Here is a 22,922-nt window from a genome sequence, read left to right as displayed (position 1 = left end):
TCCTGGTTGATGGCAAGTTGAACATGACTCAGCAGTTCCCTGGTAGCCCAGAGGGCCACCTGTGTCCTGGGGGGGAATCAGGCACAGCATTGCCACCCAGGCAAGGGAGGGGATTGTCCTGCTCTGCTCTGCAGTGGGGTGGCCTCACCTCAAATGCTCGCAGCAGTTTTGGGTGCCACAATATAAAAAACAAGATTAAACTATTGGACAGTGTCCAAAAGAGTGAGACAAGAATGTAAAAGGCCTTGAAGAAAACCATATGAGGAGTGGCAGAGGTCACTTCATCTGTTCAGCCTGGAGAAGAGAGTGAGGGGAGACCTCATTGCAGTTACAACTTCCTCATGAGGAGAAGAGGAGGGGCAGGCACTGAATTCTTCTCTGTGGCAACCAGTGACACGACCAGTGAGGGAATGGCCTGAAGTCGTGCCAGGAGAGGTTTAGGTTGGATATTGGAAGAAGGGTTTTCACCCAGAGGATGGTTGGGCATTGGAATCCCCAAGGAAGTGGTCACAGCATGAAGCCTGACAGAGTTCAAGAAGCATCCAGACCATGCTCTCGGGCACTTGATATGGCTCTTGGGGATGATCCTGTACAAGGCAGGAGTTGGACTCAGTGATCCTTGTGGATCCCTTCCAACTCAGCATATTCTGTGATTCTGGGATATGCCTCTATTCAGCAGAGGATGGAAGCAAATATTTGTCTATGTGAAGAGTCTCACTGCAACCTGTGTTATATATTCAGAGTTTAGAATATGTTTTGTTGTTTCACTTGATCGGCACTAACAGAGTTTCCATATCAGAAAAAAGTGACATCAAGTAATTCCCCTTTCATTTCCCTTTTCAATAGTGAAAAATTTACTAACACTAAAATTCTGCCTGGATTTATTTGCAACAATACAATGGACAAGTGCAAATATCCTTTGGTTTATCTGCTATTATCTTCAAAATAATACAGAAAGCACATAAGTAATGTGTAAAAACTTGCAAGGAGCTCAGTCCAGCTATTCATCCTAGATCAAACACAGCAAAACATTTTGGCTTCTATAGATTGTTGCACAGCTCTGCTAATACCAAGAAAAGAGATTGTTTACCATTCTTCTGCAAGGCCTCTCTCATTGACAATGAGCTATGAATAGATTTCTGAGGTATTGGATTTGTTTGGTGCTTTTAAATCCTTTTCTGAGTCAAATTTCTCTGCTCACATCCTTTTATTACAGATGAGTTAGTTGCAAAAGCACATAATATCCCAAAACATCAATCTGAGATGGCATAATGAGAGCAGGATTCATGGGGTGTTTTTTTGATTTTTTTTAATCAATTACTGACAAATCAATACATTTTATAATATTTCTGCCTCCCAGTTTTATTATTTCATAAGGTCTGCAACTTCAATTAAAGATTAAATGTGTTGAGTTATCATGCCATTAATTGTTCTGAACTGGTGAATTGTTCCTGGTTATATACGAATGTCCTTGTTTATGACAAATAGGACAATTGCCTCCCGCAGTGGCACTGTAGCTGTAGTGTGATGTCTCACCGATTATCCAGCATTACTGCTGCCAGGGAGTGTGTGTGGTTAGTGTGACTTGCAGGGAACTGCTTTGCACCTCCAACTTCCCCACCAGTGTCCTCGTGGTTAGTCAGCCAGACACGTGATGGAGCTGTTTGGAGATGAGCATCTTAAACTAGCCCAAGACAGGCAGCACATTCCACTCCTCTGTATTTCTGATTTATCTTTGTTGTGAGGCTCCTTGGTTTGTTTTTTGGGGATTTTTTTTTTGGAGGGTGGGGGGTGAGGTGGGAGGAGTTGAAGTCTTTTTTTTGTAGGGGGTTTTGGACATTTTACAAAGCTCTGAAATCTTTTTTGTGGAAAACTCTGTTAAACCTGTCTAGAGGTAGTGCAGAAAAATGTCCAGTTATTTCATTGATGGGCTTTAGATCAGACTACACCTAGCAAATACTATAGGCAAATACTATACTTTTCTTCACACATTTGCTGCTTTTTATAATATATTGAGAGTACATTTTATAACCCCTAGGGCTCTCTCCTGCTAGTACTTTTCCTCAAAAAAGATGGCATAAAAGGTAAAAGGAAAAATAAATCAACATAAAACCCTCAAGCTTTACTTCTCCAAAACATGTAGTAATCTTGGTTATAGTCAGCACATATTCTTAGATCTCATTGAGCTTAACAGGAGACTTCTTTTAAGCACATCCATTCTGAAAAATATTCCCTCTTGGTTAATAAACTAAAGAACAATTTCCTTTAGACTCCCAGGCTTGCTTTCACTTCAAGCTGAGTTTCGCTCTGAATATTACAAATAAACACTGACCTCATACCCCTTTAGCCTAGAAATTTAGCCTAGAAATACCTCTGTAAGCAAAGGTTAAGTAAAGTAGGCAACAGGAGGAAGAACAAAGCAATTTCTGGAGGATAAATCTTTACTCCTGTGCCTCAGTCATAATATTCATCTTGTTCATTTATGCTGAGGCTCAGGATAGAATTCAACAACACATCTGTATGGTCAAACACAAAGATTCTCTTTGCCAGCATGTGAGTAATTTCCAAGATGAGGACAATTACATTTGTGCACAGCTACACACCCATGCTAACAGTTCACCTAAGAGGAAGGGGCACTTTCTTTGATCAAACACTTTCATTTCCCAACTGAGCTGCATATGCTCAGGACTAGGGATACTTCCTGCTCCCGTAGCTCATGAGACAGCCTAGCCAAGCCCCTCAGTTGTCTGCATCTGGCTATGCAGTTATAAAAGCACCAAGAATGTTCTCTACAATAACTCTTTACAAACATCTACTTCATGAAAGGTGCTCAGTTCCCCAGTACCAGCCATCGGGACAACTCCTTCTGTTCCTAACAAAAGAACCTATATGAAATCCCACCGCAGAAAATTAAGAATATATTTGTAAAACTTTAATTCACAGTATCTTTGCTTAATGCTGCAAGTCAGATCTTTTTAGAGATCCATGGATATCTAGGGGGAGCCTGGGAAGTGTGCTCCATCAATTTCTGTTGCTTTAAAGTGTTTGTAGAGTCTAATAGTGGTTAGTTTTTACCGGTTCCTCTCAAATCAGTTGAAATAATCTCATGGTAGTGTATTCAATGTGTTCCATAGCGTACAGAAACAAAGTTATGGCCAAATCAGTTCACTTAATCTAGTGTCCTGATCCTACCTATGGCAAATATCAGGTATTTCTAATGAAGCTCTAAATCAGAGCTTAAATTACAATTTAAGAAAAATATATTGCTCAGATTCTGGAGAAAAAAAAATCTAATGTTTCTCCTGAGCAAATGCAGAATAAGCTGCATGTAAGAAAGTCTCATGCCAGCATTAAGCATTTAAGGGTTTGTTTCTGTTTCAAAGCTTAACAGTTTACACACTTCAGAACAACTCTCTGCTAGCCAAGAGAGGAAGCAACAACAGAAGGTGTGCATAGTCACATATGGCCAGATCAGGGGAACCATCCGGACTTAATACCAGCTGAAGCTCTGGCCAAGAAATGTTCCAGATATCCAGAGAGAGGTCTGTGGGCACTTGGGCAGTCTGCATTGTGGCAAACAAACTTCACACTTATCCTAGACCTTGCATTGTCAAAATTAGAAAAATTCTATTTAACTAAAACTGTGTTTTTATCCATCCCCACCTCTAAACAGCATGCACAGTAGCTTTTATCTGTTTTCAATTTTAGAAGAATGCAGTTTATGCCAAACCTGCTACAAAGATGATCTGAGAGAATTGCATGAGATAAGCACATAAAAGTTTAAAGTAAATATATCAGAGAGCCCTTGAACTCCTTTGCTAGTCATTCCTACTATCTTTTATAACATTCAGTCTTGTTACAAGACTGCAATACAAGATGTCCTGGCACTCTAAAATCTTTTCATCTGATACACAGACATTCTGTAAATAAATCTGCAATGAAGTCCTTAAAGGCTTATTTCTTACTTTTTAGCAGTTAGGCATAAAATGTTGGGCTACAAAGTGCTTACAAATTAGATTACTGGAAGGGAATGGAATGCATTGTTATCTACTGAACCAAGGATGGGTCAAATGGCACTTTGAATTCTTGTGGTGAATATGACTGTGACCTTCACATAGTCCATTGACAGAAAGCAATTTTATTTACATTTTTAAATCCACATAAAGGTGAAAGATGTACCACTACAAAATGAAACATTAAATTTTTTGTCACAAGGCATAACTCAGATCCCCCAAGAGCACATATAGTCTGAAATGAAGCAAGACTTTCTTAATCCTGCTACCAGTAGGTTTCACCCAGACTTTGTAGTACTGGTGGTCTATTTTTGTTTGTCAGTCAAAAAAAATCTCCTAATTTTAAGATGGAGAAATAAGAAATAATGAGACACTGTTTCTTTGTCCCTTAACTGTTCTGCACAAGCAGATCATTAATTATGTTTGAGCTACTATAACGAGCTAGTTTCATCTGTACAGATAAAAAGATCTACCCATAAAGAGTTGGCAGCTTGAAAAAGCCTTATTCAAAATGAAATATATCACATCCTCCGGGGCCAACAGCACTATAATGTCTATACTTTTAGAACAGAGTCTTTAGGAAATAATTAAAGCTATGTATAATTGGATACAATCTGTGTGTTAAAACACTTAAAGAACAGCATATTTTTTTTTGGATGTATACCAAATGTGCCTGTCACTTTCAATTTTTTAAAATGTATATTTAAAAATCTATCTATTCATCACAGTATTCCCTCTGCATTTTCTAAGAACCTCATGGTGATAAAGTTATTACTAAAATTCTTGTTTGTAAGCACCACAGAGTGGTAGTGTTATAAAGAAATTATAAATAACAATAACTGCATTCTTCTAAACATTCTGTTTAACCATGGAGGTACTCCAAAGTACAACATTAAAAAAGGGCAACAGTTATTCACAGAATAACACTATATTGCAAAGTACTGTCACACAGAGCACCTAGGAGGATACATATGTTTATGAATTATAGATTATTTTGGTAGCAATGGCTGTGATTAAGGCTGCCTGAAACTTCATGGAACAAGACACTTTTTTTCAGTTGCTTACGAGTTTGCTGAACTCCAACTACTTGGAGCAGAATTTTTCCCTGCAAGGTATCTACCTGAATATTTATATAGTCTTTGTGGAAAGATTAACACAAAATGGTTTAGAGAACAAGACTACGGGAAAATATCCCTGGCTTTGGAAAATAAACCAAAACCAGTTTTTCTTTGAGAAGTCCTAATGCTGGATTTCTGGAGAAGGAAAAACCTTTAAAATGTGTTAGGGCATGGCCTTTTTGTCAAGCATATAATTTTTATGATTACTAGAATGCCCATTCAAAGGCAGGCTAGTTTGTTGGGTGTTTTCAATATCAAGCCTTAACTAGTTCCCAGAATCACCTCCATTTCTACAGCTAAAATTCATTACTATTCTTTACGGGTTTTAACACTCAGGGCTGTTGTTGAAGGATGACCTATACATGTTTCAGCTCTGGAAAACAGAGTTTGCTTTCTTCAGCCCAGAGAGCTAGTTGCACCAAGCAAGAACACCCCTTCAATCCTTGCTCTATATATCCTAGACCAACAAAATAAGATGCTGGAGCCAAGTTCTCCTATCCTTTCCTGACAGTTCCTGCAAGTACACTGAGAATGAAAAAGCAGATAGACATAAAGAGAGCTTGCAACCCGGTAATTCATTACAGGTTTTTATGCATGGATGATATATACAAATCATCAAACAAAGGAAATTATAATCTTAAAAATAATGGATGGGGAGTGAGGGTAGTGATCTGCAAATTGGTAACTTGTTGCAAGCTAACATATGCATCCATAGCTAACCATGAGTATTGCTCTTCAGGAAAAAAAATAAAGCTTCCAGGATCTTGGGCACATAAAGAGCTTTCTAGAAGCAATTAGTTACTAATTAGTTACTGTGCTATGACAGACAGGGTTTCTTAAAATGTAAGACGAGAATTAGAGTTGTATGTAGCAGTGAAGATAATGGAGATTCAGCAAGCAGATAAAATTCAGGACTGCCTGGGCTTACTGTTAGCAACCTTGGAAGACCCTTCAGGCTTGATCCAGAAGGAGCCCATAATTTCTACAGTGAAAGGTTTACTCTCTTTGTCCAAGAGAGCATATCTTCAACTTTCTTGTTCAAGAATTTCTTGCACATGATAATAAAGCTTTTTTTCTCATTTAGGGCTCTCAAAATCTGAAGTGCTTCCATTGTGAGTGATCTCAAATACATAAGGCCAAAGAGCAAGAGAGAGAGAGTTAATTACACAAATGCCTCAGAATCTACCTACAGTGAGATCCTGTTTCATATTAAAGCAGACCCTGACTGTATTAAACCAAGCAGAATAAAAAAAACAAGCAAAATCAAGAAAATTTCAGAGATTATTCCACCAGGCAGAGGTTAAAGCAATTACCTCTATTTGTAAGGTTTGGATTCACATTTCCTGAAGAAGTAAAGAAACTGAATCTCTTAAATCCCTAACAGAAGCTTCAGTCACTGGGCTGATGAGAAAAATATGAACAAGAGACAGAGAAAATGATAGTGGAAAAGTCATTTGATTGTGACCCTATCAGATCTTTTGTAAGTGTAGGGTGTTACACACTCAGCTAGAACTGCTTCCTGATGGTCAGCATTCCCTTTTTTGGTTTTGGGGTTTCTTGGGATTTTTCTTGGTTTGTTTTTTTTGGTTGGTTGGTTTTTGTTTGTTTTGTTTTTCTGTTTTCATGTGCTTATGTGAGTCAACAGAATCAATACTAGAGAAGTTATGGTATTTTAGGCTGAAATGGTGGCATTTAAGTTAAATAACTCAGAAGTCTATCACAGCTGAAACTGGTTCTGTTGTAAGTGATACCTGAATGTGGGATGCAGTCATTTATTTGGGAACAAAGCTTTGCTAGATGTAGTTAGGTTCTTACAACTGTCTAATAGGATGCTTGAAAGTGTGCATGCAGCTGATAGCTGAGCCTGGGATGGTCAGGTCTGGCTTATACCAACCATGGAAAAGGTACTGTTCAGTGAGGACATGCACACTGAAAAACATCCAAAGACTATATTCGGACTGTCGTGAGACTGAGCTTAAGTGCATGGTTGACGTGAATTAATTATGGAGTAATATAAAGTAGTTAAACAATTAAAGGTAGAAGTTGTGATACAAAAGATGAAAAATAAAAATTATTGCATGTAAGAGTAACTTTCTGCACAGTCACTTTGTTGGACATTTGAGAGAGTTTTTTCTGTGTTCAATGACAGTAAAATTGTATGAGAAAAAACAATCCCTAAGTGAGGAGCTCAGTCTTGAACCAAGCCTGTGACTGAACTCAGAGTTTCAGATTTGTAGGTAACATTGGCTCAGATACCAACAATGCAAGATGTAAACAATTCTTGAGTATTCAAGAATGAAATAGAGGTCCAGGCTCAGAGATGGAGACAGATTCTTGTAAACACAGACATCAAAGCTAAGCAATTAGGACAGGATGAATCTTTATTCAGATTTTGGGGGTTTTGAAATTTTATTTTGATTTCTAAGAAGGAATTTGTGCTGAGGTTGCCTTTTGATTACTGTACCTATTTCTTTGCAACTACAGTGACTCATTCATATTTTTGAACCAACAGTATTCCATTAAAGACTGACCTCCTGTTTCTTCAGGCATGAGAGGTAAAAATATGCATTTCCTACCCTTCCAAATAAGTCTTCTAGCAAAAGTAGAGGTCACTTTTATGCTGACATTTCTGCTAATAATTCTCTGCCTAAGCAGTGATACATTTAACATCCTTAAGTAACTTGAAATTACTTTCACTGTCAAAGAGAAGTATCTCAATTTTAAAAAAAATAGTTGAGACCATCTTCTGTCAGGCTATCTTTATGACAGCTCTTGTTTCCTAAATACATACTCAGAAGGCATTGGAAACTAGGATAAATTCATCAATGTAATTTCAGTTGTGTAGATTTTCCATCCCCACTGGGCATATTTATTGGAATCTTACTGTAGCTGGTCACATTATTAATAGCAAACAATTTATTTGATTCATTTACCGTATACTCCTGTTCATTAAAAAGCTTCTCACATTTTGATTTCTGCTTATTTTATTCATAAGCATTCAGTGAATGTTTCCAGCATATTTTAGTCTGGAAAGCTAAAATATTTGTTTGGAAGCTCTTTGCTTCATCTAATCACAATGATTATTTCTTCGCTGGAGATGCTGTGACTTGAAACCTTCAGTTAGTATTATCTTTGTTCCTCTGACTTTGCCACTGTAAGTGCAGTGTCAGGAACACTTCTGACATGGGTAGTGAAGATCTAGTATCGTATTTGAAGCACTAGCTTACCAAGGGATGCACAAATCCTTAGGAAAACAACCTTTCTCTAAACATTCATCAGACAAAACAAGTTTACAGAGGGGTATGTTGAAAAAATGAATAAAAAAACATGAGAATACAGAAAATTTAAATCTTTGGAGAAGCAAGAACCTTTATAGATGGATCCTCACACTATTATCCCAACTTATTTCAAGCTACTCCCTTGTTGTCCTATGATATATTTTCCCAACACAGAATGATCCTTCATTCATTCTAATCACCAGCTGATCAGCTCCAGCTAAATCAAGGCCAAAAAGGGCCCATGGGAGTTGTAAGCATTCTATGAAATGAGAATTTTAGCAAGTATGAGCAATGAGTTTGCTGGTTTTATAAATGTTATTAGTATAACGCCACTGGAACTAGTTTCCTCTAAACACGCTGAAGACATAATTGTTTCAAATATCTCTACAGACTTTGAGAACCTAACAAAAAGACAGGTCACAAAAAATCAATCATGCAAGGTGGACCTTGCTCAAAGAGAACTAAATGAAATATCATCTTAGTCTCCATCTAATTTCTGTTATTACACAAAGCTGAGGTGAAAAAAAAAACTCCCATAGAATCTCCCTAGAACCACCACATTCCCACAAACTAACTGTTCTAGATGAATACATAAGCATATATGCCTCTCATTACCTGAAATATTTTATAGGTCAAGAGGTTAAAAACTTTCCTTCAGCAATGAAAATGTAGGTACAAATTTAGAGAGTGTAAAACACCTGAGCAAAATTGAGTCAGGGACCTGCCCAGGGAGATGAATTTTAGCCTGAATCAAGAGGCTAACGAAGTCACAGCTCCACCTGTTGAGCTAAAGCAAATCATCCACCTGTAGCAGCTGGCAGCACAGGTTTGTTTTTGTGCCAGACGTAGATGACTAACACTGCGCTGCTTGGATAAAGTAAAACATCAGAGTTGAGGGGCAAACCATGCAGTCATTACTCTAGGTGAAGGAGTACTGCAGCCATGGAGCCGTTCTGCCAGAGAACAAAAGGACTTGGATCTACAGGAAGGGTCTCACGGCAGGCCAAAGACAGGATGACATTCTTATGGGTAAATTTACTAAAGAATAAAACAGTGACAGAAGCAGTGCTAGAAATAAAAGGGTATAGAGCCTGCTCAGCTCTTTTTGACTTCTTCACAGAAGACTAAGTTGTTCAGACCAGAGGCTATGAATACCACATACTCATACATACATATTTTTTCATGGTCATTAGAAATGCTCACTACTTCTTTCCCGTGTGAGCTATCCATAGCCAGTTTTCACAAAGAAAATCAAGCTAAAATGTAATGACATATCTTTCCTATATAAAAATGGAAATATTTATCAAGCTAAAGACCCCATTTTACAGCCAAAAAAAATCAATGGCAAAGTTCTTCTGAGCTGAGTGGTTTTGAACCAATATGCAAGTTTCTTGTGGAAGAATAAATAAAGCTACATTTCTTGCTTTACATGGTCATTGTTCCAGTACATTTTTCTTCTGAAAGAAAAAAAAAAAGCATCTGCAGTGGTCTGCAAAACCTGTATATCAATAGTGCAGTTAGACTTCAATTTTAGACCTCAAATATAGTTTTGCAAAACGGCCACACATGGCTTTCTGAGACATGCCGTCGTTTGCATGTCTTTGTAGTTCTAGACAGTAGTAAGGGTGCTGTCTGAATGCTTCAAAAACATATATACAGGAAGAAAAAGAAAGACACATGAATTATCTATTTGAAAATCCTAACTTTAGTTTAATTTCATAGATAAAGGTAATTTTGTAGACTATTTCTTCCCAAGCTGGAGCAGTAGTTAGAATAAGTCACAAATCATGACTCAAAATATTAAGATTAATCCAAAAAATAATTATTATCTCATCATAATAGGATTTTTGATCATTAATTATTGTCCAATAATAATAAAGACAATATTTTTAGGATAAGGGATAGTATCAAGTGTACTACTTGGTTATAGAAAAATACTGTAATAGATTCTAAGTAGACTAGAGGTAAATTCAGCAGATTCTTGGCAAAAACATTACTCTGTAATATTTTTGAAGACACGGATGTGTTATCTTTTCCTCCATGGAAGAAGTTTTATATCTCAAAAAAAGAAATGCAAAAACCATACTGCATTCACTTTCTCCTAGCTCAGTAAAGCACTGAAGCATATGTGACAAGAGTTCTGACTTCAGTCGAGATTGTGTTTTGCTTCTAAAAAGTAGTTGCAAGCTATTTGCCTTCACTCTGAAGTGTCTGCTACAACACTGCAATTTCGGAATATTCTATAAATTGTGGAGAACAAAAACAGCACCTCCTCTAATGTACTTAGTCATACATTTCCATATTCATTTGAGTTGTGTTACACTGGAAGACTGAACCATATAATTACAATCTGCTAATCCATACAATAACTTTTCCAACACTCACAGTCTGCTCTAGCTAGCAAATATTTAGCGCATTTAAGAGCCAAACACAAGCTATATTCCAATACATTTGTAATCTTGTGGGGTGGTACCTCACAGCAATGACTTGTGCTAGCACTGAGAGCAGAGCTGCTCACAGAGGAAGGAGACACACAGGAAGAGGTCCCACTGAATCAGCACAGACAGAAGCTAAAGAGATAGATGATGATTCACACATACCACAGTCTTGTCAAGGACCAGATAATAACGTTTTTTATCCACTCTGAGTGACCACTCCCAGATGTGATTCCACTGAAGTTATGGATGCACTTCCCTGTTTGCAACATGTACTACACTGCCACCTGCTACAAGCAAGTCAGCTAAGCAATTGTGACAGTTTGTGGAAGCAGGGAGAAGAAACAAGCAGGAATATAAAATATGGACATTGTCAAGTAATATCCATTGCAAACAAAAGCAGCAGGATGGAGCCCATCTTTTTAAATGGTGAAGGTTTTCATGTACTATTTATTATGCACATCTTTTATGTCACATTTCTGTAGTCTTTCTTATCTTCCTAATCCTTAAATATCTGTTCACTCAGCAGTTGTCCTCCACAGAGCTACAGTATTATTGCTATGTTTTTCCTATCAATATTTCTTACAAAATCTTCTCAAGGTGCAAAGCATTCCCCACATAAATATGAAGAAAAATCTCTGTATGTAATACAGAGTAGTTGCAGTAAGTGACAGCAGAAATAAGTCTAAATTAGAGTCAAATTACAAACTAGCATTCTGATTTTAAGCACACAAATATATGCATAAATACATATATTTTAAGTATATTTTACAATACTGTTATTGACAGTGCAATAAGCATGAGGACACAGTTTCCACATTACTCAAATTTTAAGTTTATCTCTTCTTTTGCAAGGCCTCAAATGCTATGCATGAGAATGTAAATATAAAAAGCAGTCCATTAATTTTATATAAGCAGTTGTATATACCTGAAGGCCTATGACAACATTTCTTGACAAAATAGCCTAGCAGAAGGACTATTTTTCTAAAGTTCAATCAAGAATAGCTTATAAAAATTACTGTGCAGATAAATATTACGGTACAGGTGGTCTGAACTACCCATAACAGAAATTCCATTAGCTAAAATTTTTTAAGAGCTGCCAATTACACTTTCAATTTGAAGTGATATCTGAATAGTGACAAGCAATTCTCAGAAATAGAAATGGTCTACTTAATCTTCAACATAAACAGAATCTGTCCTCCTCACACAAGTAAACAAACCATTGTGGATGGATTGGAATCCATGGATTTACATGGAATCCTCTCTTGTATTACACTGCAGGATGAGAGCACAGGATCTGCTGCAGGGGAGTCTTTGTTTGTCCATAGTGTTCTCAATACATGGCCAGAATGTTTGTCCTTTTCTATTTTTACTTTTACCCGGTAGCTCACATGCACCTGTAAAACAAGTGCAGGAAATATTTTGCCAGCTGAAAGTTAACTCACACATAATACAAGGCTGACATAGGGCAGGGGAAGGGGAAAGAGGATCATAAAGCACTGGTCACTAATCATTGGTAATGCTACTCCTGTTATTTCAAAGCATGTCCCAGCTAGGAAGGTAAAAAGCACCTTTTAACTTTCAGCTGAGGATACTGTACTGATTAGATTTAAGTGACTCTCTACTTTTCTTTCTAAATAAATAAATAAATATAATGTCTCATATTTTACTGTAATGTTAATAATTAATTAATATATAATTTTGTATAATTAAATTACATGCCTTTTCAAGAACTAAGATTATTAGATCCCTTCTTTCCTGCTATTATTTTGGCTGTCAGCTCTGCTTCTTAAACAAGTCGACTGCACAGCTATCACCAAATTTTAAGTAAATATGCAAAGAAATAACATAGACATATTTGACTTATCAGTATTCAAAAGCACAGCAAAATAAAAGCATTCACAAGTGCTCTTGTGCACACAATAACCAGGTTATCCACACAAAGAAACAACCAAGCTCTTTGTTCTTTTGGTTTTTGTGTCAAGTCTGGGTTAGAATATGAAATTTGAGGAAAAGAGGGCACTAATATCATAATCATTTGGTAGGCCTAATTTCTCCCCCTTCAACAGCCTGCAGATTTGGAAAGAGCAGATCATCTTTGCGTGCACTGGTCAACCTGTCATCAAAGTGATCAAACAGATTAACAGGAGAGGTGATAACCTAGAGGTGGTAACTGGCAAAACTAACTTGTGAACAGACAGGACAGAGACCAACTAGTGGACAAAATTTTTTGAGCAGATACAGGGGGCAAGGAAGAAAATATTACTAAATCTCTCCTCGGAGAGGAAAAGACAAGGCAGCGGGAGAGATGATGCAGTGTGCAAGGCAGATGAATGTCCCTGAGACATTTGTCACTGGCTGGATGGTGAGACATTGACATTAATGAGGGTGGCATTTGGAAGATAAAAGCAGTATCTCTGCAGCAGACAATGCAGTTGTGAGACACCACGCACAGGGATATGGTGTAATCAAAAGGGACTGGAGAATGTTCACATCCAGCAAAAGCATCACAATCACTACTGGTATTCATGGGAGAATATGGATCAGGAATAAAAGGCTTATGGTTTTGTCTGGAAGGCTGGTGGAGATTGTGGGTTATTTTACCTCTCAGCCCAGTCAATTCCCATCACATTCTTTTATTGAAGGACTCTTCATCAGTCATTCACTTACACCTGCCTTGCCAAAAGTCACTGTTTCATTGATAAGTGCTTTTCAGGCAGTAGAGCTCTAGAGGATAGCTCTGTTGATAGTAAGTGGGATTTACAGGGGTGGAGGCAGTTGCCTGTGATTATCTCCTCGTGAAAGCAAGTGGAGGGCTGGGAGATACCCTGAACACTCTCTGCCAGGACACAGGCAATCAATTGAAAGCAGCAAGAACTGGCTGCCCCTCACAGGTGCCTCAGAGTGCCACTGCCCCCAAAAATGACATCAGCTGTGTCTGAGAGACACTCCTGCTCTGACCCATTGGATTTAAAAAGTCATTGCTAATTAATAACTCCCTGTTCTCATGTCTCGGTGTCAGCCATGTCTCAGACCTCATTTTTTACGCCAATGCTTTTGGATATCTCTGGTCTCTCTCCGAGAGGAGAGGATACCATGGTCCTGGGATAGAATGAGACAAACCTGAGCATCTCAGAACAGCCTTCCTATCCCCAGATTCATTTTACCACCCCTGTTCCACGGCATATTCATGTATTGCCCCTCTGACCAGCTTTTCCTCAGAAAATAAATCTACCATTTTGCCACTGAGCGAAAGACAGTCAGCAGCAACAGTAAACAAACACATCGATCTGCTGGTCCACCTGTCTCCTTCCTCCTTCAGGAGAACTGGCACAGAGTGCCAAGCCCCAAGTCCAGAGCGTGTTGAGGATGAGGTCTAAGCAGCAGCAGCCCAAAACCTTGAGTTGCCCGGGACGGGGCGCCTGTGAGCGAGTAGCCAGCGGTGAGGGCCGGGGCCGGAGGCGGGCCGGGCTCTGTCCGCGGTGCTGCCCCGGCCCGGGCGCTCTCCAGGGTGCTGCCCCGGTCCAGGAGCTCTCCAGGGCGCTGCCCCGGTCCAGGAGCTCTCCAGGGCGCTGCCCCGGCCCGGGAGCTCTCCATGGTGCTGCCCCGGCCCGGGAGCTCTCCATGGTGCTGCCCCGGCCCGGGAGCTCTCCAGGGTGCTGCCCCGGCCCGGGTGCTCTCCAGGGTGCTGCCCCGGCCCGGGCGCTCTCCAGGGTGCTGCCCCGGTCCAGGAGCTCTCCAGGGAGCTGCCCCGGTCCAGGAGCTCTCCAGGGAGCTGCCCCGGTCCGGGAGCTCTCCAGGGCGCTGCCCCGGCCCGGGAGCTCTCCAGGGCGCTGCCCCGGCCCGGGTGCTCTCCAGGGCGCTGCCGCACGGCGCTGCCGGCCCGGCCGAGGGGGCAGCGCCAACCCCGGCCCGGCGCCGAGCGGGACACTCAGTGCCAGCCCTCTCTCGGCCCCATTGCCAGAGCTTGCCCGCTCTCCCTGCAGCGCCTGCACTCGCCGTCCACGGCTGGAAACACCCAGCACCTCCGACAGAGGGGGGGAAAACACACTTTAAAAAACAAACAAACAAATAAACAAATAAATAAATAACACGTAGACTAATCAATACTCTGAAGAAAGTTTCAGACGTGGGTCCACCAGCGGAAGGGAAAGAGGAAGCCAGACTAGCCCGATATGTGCTAAGGACAAGCTCTTTCTGCTTCCTCATTAATGCTTCATGCAAGGAGTGCAGCCCCACATGTGAAAATAACCGTGTCCCCGTCCTACTGCAGAGTTTTGAGAGCCTCCCTATTGTCCTTCAATACCGTCTGTCTACTTTGATACAAAAAATTGAAAGAGTATGGCAAAGCGATAGAAGAAATTTGACTGAATCAATCACAATCAAGACCAGCAAGGCGGATTATGGGAAAAGAAGCTGTACTCTTGAGTAACGACCGGCGTCACAGTAGTAAAAATAGAACAGAAAAGCCTCTCGAAAAGTCAATTCTTATGTAGATGAGGTGACAAGAGAGATTTTCTCTCCCTTCGAGGGATCACTAAATTCCTAATTTGCTCCTAGAAGCCCTAGAGGAATGAGGAAGAAAGGGTGGGAATACTGGGATTACTAGTCGTAACAAATATTGCCGTGATCTGGATTGTTGCCTAGAAATGCACTGAAAATTAGGGGATCCAATGCCATTGTCTCAGCCGAGCTATTAGTCTTGACCTTCGGCTTTGTCCATCCATGCTGAACAAACTTCCTGCAACGAGCGTCGCCCCCGCTGTCTGCCAGCCACACAACTTTGATCTCTCTGGGTCACAGAAAGGGAAAGAGGATGAGAGGCAGTTTCCCCTCCAAAAAAGGGCGCTCGCAGAAGTTTATACAACAGCAAGAAAAACGTAGTGTTAAACAATAAACTGGGAAATGTGCTGTCCTGTTAAACAGAGAGTAGTTTGCACAGCATTGAGTACCCGCCAATATATATCATATCAATAAAAAGGAGCTCTTCGAAAGCTTGCATAGTAATTGAGATTGGAGATCTTTTTTGATATGGGTTGGCATTTCCTCATATCAATCTGACAGAGCCAACTCAGGAAATTGCTGGTAATATTCATCTGGGGAGCACTTTCATTAAACGTAATTCATTCGACTTTCACAATAAATTGAGTGACATCCTTACAGCAGAACCTTTTTATCCTTGATGAAGTGCTTGCCAGCCTTTGGTTTTCCACTTTATTGTCACATTCCTTAAAGCAGAATCGTCAACATGTCAATCTGCTGCATGAAAAAAAAATGCTAAAGCTGTATTTACAAAGAACCCAGGAGGAGGTTTAATGCTGACTTACAAGAAGAGCGAGCTGGGTGCTAAACTATCTGCTAAATCACATTAAAACTTCGCCCAAATCCAGTCGGGAGAACAGAAGCCAATCCTAGGGAGGCTAGGATGGCTCACACATTCATTTTCTCCAAGTGCTGGCTATTCCGAGCAATTGGTTTCTTAACCTGCTTCACCGCACTTTCCAAGACGATTAGGAAATGGGTTTTTTGTTAATTAAAATGGCGGTTTAGAGATGCACAGAAATATTAAAGAGGTTAAAATGGATACCTCTAGGTACCATACCGACTTGGAAGATTTGTCTAGTCGAAGAGAGACAGGGATGCTGGATTATATTCAGGTACCTCCCCAGAAGATGAAATCTATTCCAGACTGCTTTCTCCAACCATATACTAAATTAAAATAGTGTGTACTAAACATCAGGAAAAAGAAAGTTCAGTGCGGGGAAACCCCTTGTAAAACTAGCACAGGTCTCTGGTGGCTACGAAGCAAGGAAGCCTGGAAAAGAATACACTATCCTCCGCCTGAAAAAAAAAAAAAATCAAGAGCGCAGATAAGTTTGTTTCACCTACACGAGGTCGGGGTCCCGTTGTTATTCCTGTGTCTTACCTTCCAAAAGGGTAATTTTTTTTCCCCTTACACCACCGCTACAGCGTCTCTCAAACTCGTTTGGAAAGAGGGAGCAGGAGCTTCTCAAGGCTACGTAAACTCCCCCGCACAAAAAGCCACTACTGTCCTCCTCGCCAAGCGCTCTCCCCCGCCCTCCCTGCCTTCGACGTCAATTTGAAAATTGAAAGAAATCGCTTATCTGGGGGGAAAAAAGCAATACTCGAATGCATTCACCACCAAATGCCTCTGAGAAAATACTGTGGGTGGTGATTACGATAGGACAATGCCTCCTGTCTCTTTTGTTTTCTGCCTATAGAGGTGTGGGTTTGTTTGTTGGGCTTTTTTTTTTTTTTCTTCCATGACAAAGTAGGACACAATCAGCAACAATCTTTAAAAAGAAGGAAGAAAAAAAAATCAACTTATCTTCGCCGGCACGTGATATTTCCTCACGTTCACCACAGCTTTCATTAACCGGGGTGAAATGACCGCAAACAGTGCGACACGCAGCGAAATTAAATGTACACAAACTCTGGAGCCGCTAACCCCCTGTTTACCCGCTCAGCAAATACTGTACCAAGTGTGCCATCGCTGAGGACAATTTTAAACCTCTGTTATTCACAACAGTTTTGCAGGGAAGCTCCTCTCGGCTGTCAGAAGGCCTCCAAGCTACAGTGACGGTGTGAAACAGACCTTAAAATCCCAGCCCGGCACGGGGGGAAGGTTAGCAGGCTGTTTCCAAAGCCCCTCTGCCAAAGCCATCGCCGTGTTTAACAAGGTGCCCCGTGAGCCCTGCAGATCTACTCCTCTGGCAAAGCGCCGCGCAGGAAAGCTCCCCCCCGCGAAAGAGCCTTCACCGCGGGGTGGAAAACCACCCCTCCTTTTTCTCTTGCTCTGTTTAAGTTCTGCACAGAGTTGAAGCACTCTGCTACCAGGCTCCAGTGCGTATCCTAATTAAACCCACCGGTGAATAAACATTTTGCTGGGAGAAGACGACAAGCCGGGCGGGTGATGAAGGGAGGGAGGGATCCTTACCCTAGCGGCATGCCACGCAAAATTCCGACTGATTTTAGTTCCGCACCCGCTACTCCGGTGTAGGAGCACCTAAGTAATGAGCCGAAGTCTCTTCGAGCCGGGATGAACCCGGCAAAAGAGGTGCACGTACCCACTCCGTGCTTGTACGGTGCGGCAAGGTCTCCCCAGAGCGGGCGGGAGCGGAGCCTGTGGCCGTGACGGGGGTGAAAAATCCCGCCGGGTGCGAGCCCTTGGCCGCCCGCCGCCCGCCGCGGCCGGGGCTGCGCAGGGCCCGGGCGGCGGCCGGGACGGGACGGGACGGGACGGGACGGGACGGGACGGGACGGGACGGGACGGGACCGGGCGAGCGGCCGTCGCCGCCGGGAGCTGCCGGTCACAGCCCGCCGGGCCCCGCCGCACGGAGCGGCTCCGCAGCTGCCGGCACGGAAACGATCTGCCTCCTCCTTCGAGGGCCTGCTTGACCTGTCCCTCTGAGAAATAATACTCAGGATCCTTGCCGTCCTTCCTATCAGCCCGCGCGTTCTGTAACCACTTCTACAGCTTGCTGCTTCCACACAGGGGGGAAAAATAAGGAAGAAATGAAAAGAAAAAGCCTGGCCTTTTATTGTCCTGTGATGTCGGACTGGAAGTTCACCGGCAACTAGGCAGGAGGTACAACGAGAAGGTTTCCCTTAAAGGAATGGTGTAAAATCCCAGCGTCCTTATAAACAGAACTCAATTCTATGAGAGTCTGCGATCTCCGGATGTTATTTTTTTTTTCTTTATTCTTTACTTTCTTCCTCACTGACGATTTCGAGCTCAGCACAGCACTGTTAGTTAAGGAAACATCATACATTAAAATCAGACTAAGACGCTTTTGTAAGAACAGCAGTGATGTGGAGTGTCACGGCAAATGAGACCTAGTGTAGGTGTTTGAACATTTTCTGCAGCTTTCTAAAAGTAGAGAAAGAAAACATCTGCAAGACTTTAAAGGTTAACTCCTATTTCTGCCACATAAGTACTAAGTTGCCCATTTAGGCCAAAGGAAATGTACTACCACTGCAAATCAAATATAATATTTTAACTGCACAGCTCAAAACAAGGAGAAAATGCACCTTGCAATGCACAACTGATGTTCTTTTCAATAAACATAATATGGTGAACCATCTCTACCCCAGCAAAATTCCTACTCATTCAGATCGGCCACGATATCTGTAAATTTCAGGCAATAAGGCTGAATAGCACATGGATCTATTAAAAGGGGAAGAAAAGCAGAAGCACTATTTTTTTTTTCTTTAAGATTTTTTACAAAGAGGTTTAACAGGGGAGGGGGAAAAAAGAATAAAATTTTAAAAAGAGAAGAGGAGCAGTGGTTTGCTGAGTGAAGAGAAATTACAAGGCAGACAGTGTCTGTAAATGAGTGACTTCAAGGCAGCCCAGCCTCACTGCAGCTGTTCACTCTCCATGAACACCTCCTAATTCAGGCGAAGGGGAAACAGGCTATTTTCCCTCTCACCCATATTATTAACCCCTCTCAAAAAGGTTGGTTTTTTTAACAAACTCGACAGGAAGCTGTTTGTGCTGCCATTTCATTTACCCTTCCTAACAGTTTGAGCATTGAAAATTTAATTCCTAATTGAAACTAGTTTTGTCCACACAGAGAGACGTGCACATATGGATAGGCACAACAAAGTGCTGCACCTTGCTGCTTTGTGGCACCGCATTAAAGCTTTAATCAAAACTTCATGCTTCGCTGCTAATAAACGGTTTGTTATCATGTGATGGCCTATTGCAAACTTTCAGAGCCACTCCTGAAATACAGAGAATAGGGGGAGATTGGCATAAAAGTGGAAGTATCGAGTTAGAAAGGAGAATCGTGCTAGGGAAATCCTTTGGATCCTCCCCGAGTGTTTTGGCAGAAGACACAGACCAGCTGAAGGGCGCATTCCCTCCCCCTAGCTTGTCTTTTATTCCCGATTTTTTTTTCCTGTATCATATTTCGCATTGTTTCGAGGGAAACTTGAAAATCGTCTCCTTCACTCTGCAATGCCAAGTCCTCGGAAAAAAAAAAAAAAAGTATTCAGGTAATGAAGTCTGTAACTAAACGGTAATTGAATCAGCATAATTTGCACACTGAATGGTTTTCAAATGCTCCCAGTTTACAATTAAAGGAGAATTAATGCGCTTGTTGTTCAGACTGCAGCGCATTAGAATAAATCCAGCACTGTTGTTGTAATGAGTCGAGAGCAGTTTAACTGCCAGCAAACACATTTAAAATTTAACACGACGTATCGATATCGCTCCGGCTTTTTGATGGATTATTTGCCACGCACTTTTCTCCCCATTTCCCCCCACCCCTCCACCCCCACCCCTGCTATAAAATTCGCAGGGAGGAGAGACGCCCGCGGCAGACGTGGCACCGCCCGACGAGGGCAGCACCCCCGATGAGGGAGCCACGTCGGGCGGGCACGGGAAGGGCCGGGAGATGCAGGGCCGGGACTGGGCCGGGCCGGGCCGGGATTGGGCCGAGATTGGGCCGGGATTGGGCCGAGATTGGGCCGGGATAGGGCCGGGCGCGGCGGGCGCTGCGCGGGCGCGGGAAGAGCGCGTGCGGCCCCGCCTGCCCCACCCCCGCCCGCGCGGGCCCGCGCGCGATTGGCTGTCCCGCGCGGGGCCGCGCGCGCTGCCCCGCAGCGCCCCCGGGTGGCGCGGGCGCCACGGCGCAGGGAGCGGCGGCGCGGGCAGCGCCCGGAGCCCGAGGAGCCCGAGGAACCCGGGAGCCAGAGCCCTGGAGCTGGAGCCCGAGCCGGACCGTCGCCGTCACCACCCCCAGCACAGGCGCCAGTGTGCTTCTCTCGGCAACGCTCCTGGAAAAAGGTCTTTTCCCTCCCCCGTAGCCGCGGGGATGAGCTGCCGCCAAGCGTTTGCCGGCTTAACGCATCACAAGCGAGAGAGGACGCGCACTGCAAACGGGCAGACTGCCTGGTTTTTGTTCCTTGCAATCGTAGCGGGAATAAAGTGTGTGCGTGTGTGTGTGTGTGAAAGGAGATAACGCCGATGTTTACTCGCGTTCCCGCGGTACTCTTAAAGGAGATTTGCTACGAAAGTCAATGACACTTCTCGCGGAAAATACTAGCTGTGCTCGCCGCCGAGTGCCCGCCCGCCTGTGCCGCACCGCCCGTGGTGGCACACCGCGGGGGTTCCCTTCCGGAGGGGCTCCCACCCTCAGGAGGGAGCAGAGGGCAGGAAGTTGCCTCCATCCCGCAGCCCGGCCGGGCGCCCCCGCGGCGGTGCTGTGGTGCCCACGCAGACACCCAGGGACCGGTCCGGGAGGCAGCACCGGTTGACGCGGCCCAGGAGACCCCGGCCCTGCTCTGGCCCAGCGCAGCGCCCCTTCCCCGCGGGGGAGTTACAGATCTGCGCTCCCACTCCTCGCGCCCAGCCGAGATTCCCGGCCGGGACCCGCACCGCCCCGCACCGCCCCGGCCCCGGGAGGACGGGGCAGGGCTGGCTGCGGCGTGCAAGTAGTTGCCGTGAGTTTGCTCGTTCTCCGCCAGGCTGGCGCCCTCCTCCCGGACGAGCTTCCCCATGCCCGGCCCGTGAGAGGGGCCGGGGACACTCACCAGGTAGAGAGTGGGCTGCAGCAGAAGGACCGCGTACCAGTACACAGCCTGCATCCTCGCCGCTCAAACTTCCCCCGCGCTGCTTTCGCTGCCTCTTTGTTCCTTCCAGAACATAGATCCACCTGACATCCACTTTACAGAACAAGCAGAGCTCTCACCAGCCTAGACAAAAACGAAATTATAGATCCCATGACCACAAGACAAGGTTAGGCTCAGCACAAGGGGGGAAGAGAGGTGTGTAGGGAAAGGGGGGGCGCGGGGGGGCGGCGGCGGTAGAGAACGAGGAGATGGGGTGTGTGAATGGGGGTGGGCGAAACAAAAAACGATTAAAATCGAGTTAATCCATCGTCAAAGCAAAGTGATCGCACGGTCCGAGGTGGCGGCAGACCGCCCACAGGCAGCGCTCCCCGGCGCTCAGTCCTTTTACTGGGCGGGAGAGCCCCGTGGTGTAGGCTGGGACGGCCCGGGGGTGCCACTGCCAGCCCTGCCTGTCTGTGTGCCCTCGGCGGGGACCGGGCGGCAGCCTCCCGCCAGCTGGCTGCGCAGCCCCGGCAGCGAGCTAGGGAGCGGAGCGGCGCCGGAGCGGGGAGAGGGCGACAGCAGACGCTGGGGTCGTGGCTCCGGATGCTTCTGCGCGCTCAAAGCCGAGGCAGAGAGCTTTGCCTTCGGGACGCCCGAGCAGGATCTGCTTACCCCTGCAAGCGCCCACCTCCCTCTGCCGCTCCTAAAGGCGCGCCGTGCCTCGCCCCGGGCCGGGACCGCGCCCCGGGGCGCCCCGACGGGCGAGGACCCCCATCCCCGGCCCCAGCCCTTCTCCGCCCCAGCGGCCCGCGGACAGCCCCGCCGCCGCGGGGGGGGCGCGGTGGGGATACGTACGGCGTGGGGGATCCGACGGCGGACGGGGCTCCGCGGGACGCTCCATGGGCGAGCCTAGCGGGGCTGAGTGCCGCGGCGCAGCCCACCACCCCTGCGCATCTCCTCGCCGCGCTCCGCGCCGAGGTGTCCCGCGGCCGCTGTGCATCCAGCGCAGGCACTGTCAGGGCGGCGGGGCGGCTGGCAGGCTCTCCCCCCCTTGCCTCCCCTTCTCCGCACACGGCCGCGCTCTGGATCCGCCGAGCAGGACACTTACGGGAGGAGGGAGCTGCCCGGGCTGCCCGCTCGCCTTCGGCGGGGGGCGCGGGCAGGAGCGGCGGCACCGGCGCTCCGGGGCGTCCAGAGCGATTTGTCTCTATTAAAAATGACTTATTGGCGAGTGAACGGCGAGCGCCTGCTATTTAACTTCAGATAAAATCTATCTGCAAAGACCTTGGCCGATCATCTTAAAATAAAGCGCTGGAGCCGAGCACTGTCCGAGGCTCACTGCTTGGGGAAAGAGAAAGAGCAGCCGAGGGGGGAGGAGGGGGGGGCTTGCTTGGCGAGGGGGGAAGGGAGGAGGGAGGAAGGGGAGTTTAGCGGCGTCCCATCCTCTCCGCTGAACGGGGTGATGAATTAGAGCCCTCCCCGGGCGGTGCGAGCTGC

At 44.6% G+C, this 22,922-nt stretch overlaps 1 protein-coding gene across 2 annotated transcripts in view; it reads right to left on the bottom strand.

Annotated features, from left to right (window-relative positions):
- Positions 1–22,922, bottom strand: part of NXPH1 (neurexophilin 1) — a 138,951-nt gene extending 116,029 nt beyond the window's left edge. The window contains exons 1-2 of one of the 2 annotated variants that reach the window (XM_038127938.1): positions 22,534–22,922; positions 21,405–21,566 (exon numbers count right to left, since the gene is read on the bottom strand). In XM_038127938.1, coding sequence (XP_037983866.1) covers positions 21,405–21,458 — 54 coding nt within the window. In that variant the 5' untranslated portion in view covers positions 21,459–21,566; positions 22,534–22,922. Of the gene's footprint in view, positions 1–21,404; positions 21,567–22,280 lie in introns of both variants that reach the window. The other variant, XM_038127937.1, reaches the window with a different exon arrangement.

Source organism: Motacilla alba, chromosome 2 (genome assembly GCF_015832195.1).
Source record: "Motacilla alba alba isolate MOTALB_02 chromosome 2, Motacilla_alba_V1.0_pri, whole genome shotgun sequence".
NCBI lineage: Eukaryota > Metazoa > Chordata > Aves > Passeriformes > Motacillidae > Motacilla > Motacilla alba.
The sequence above is the reverse complement of the archived record's forward strand: the minus strand, read 5'-3'. Positions and strand labels throughout refer to the sequence as shown.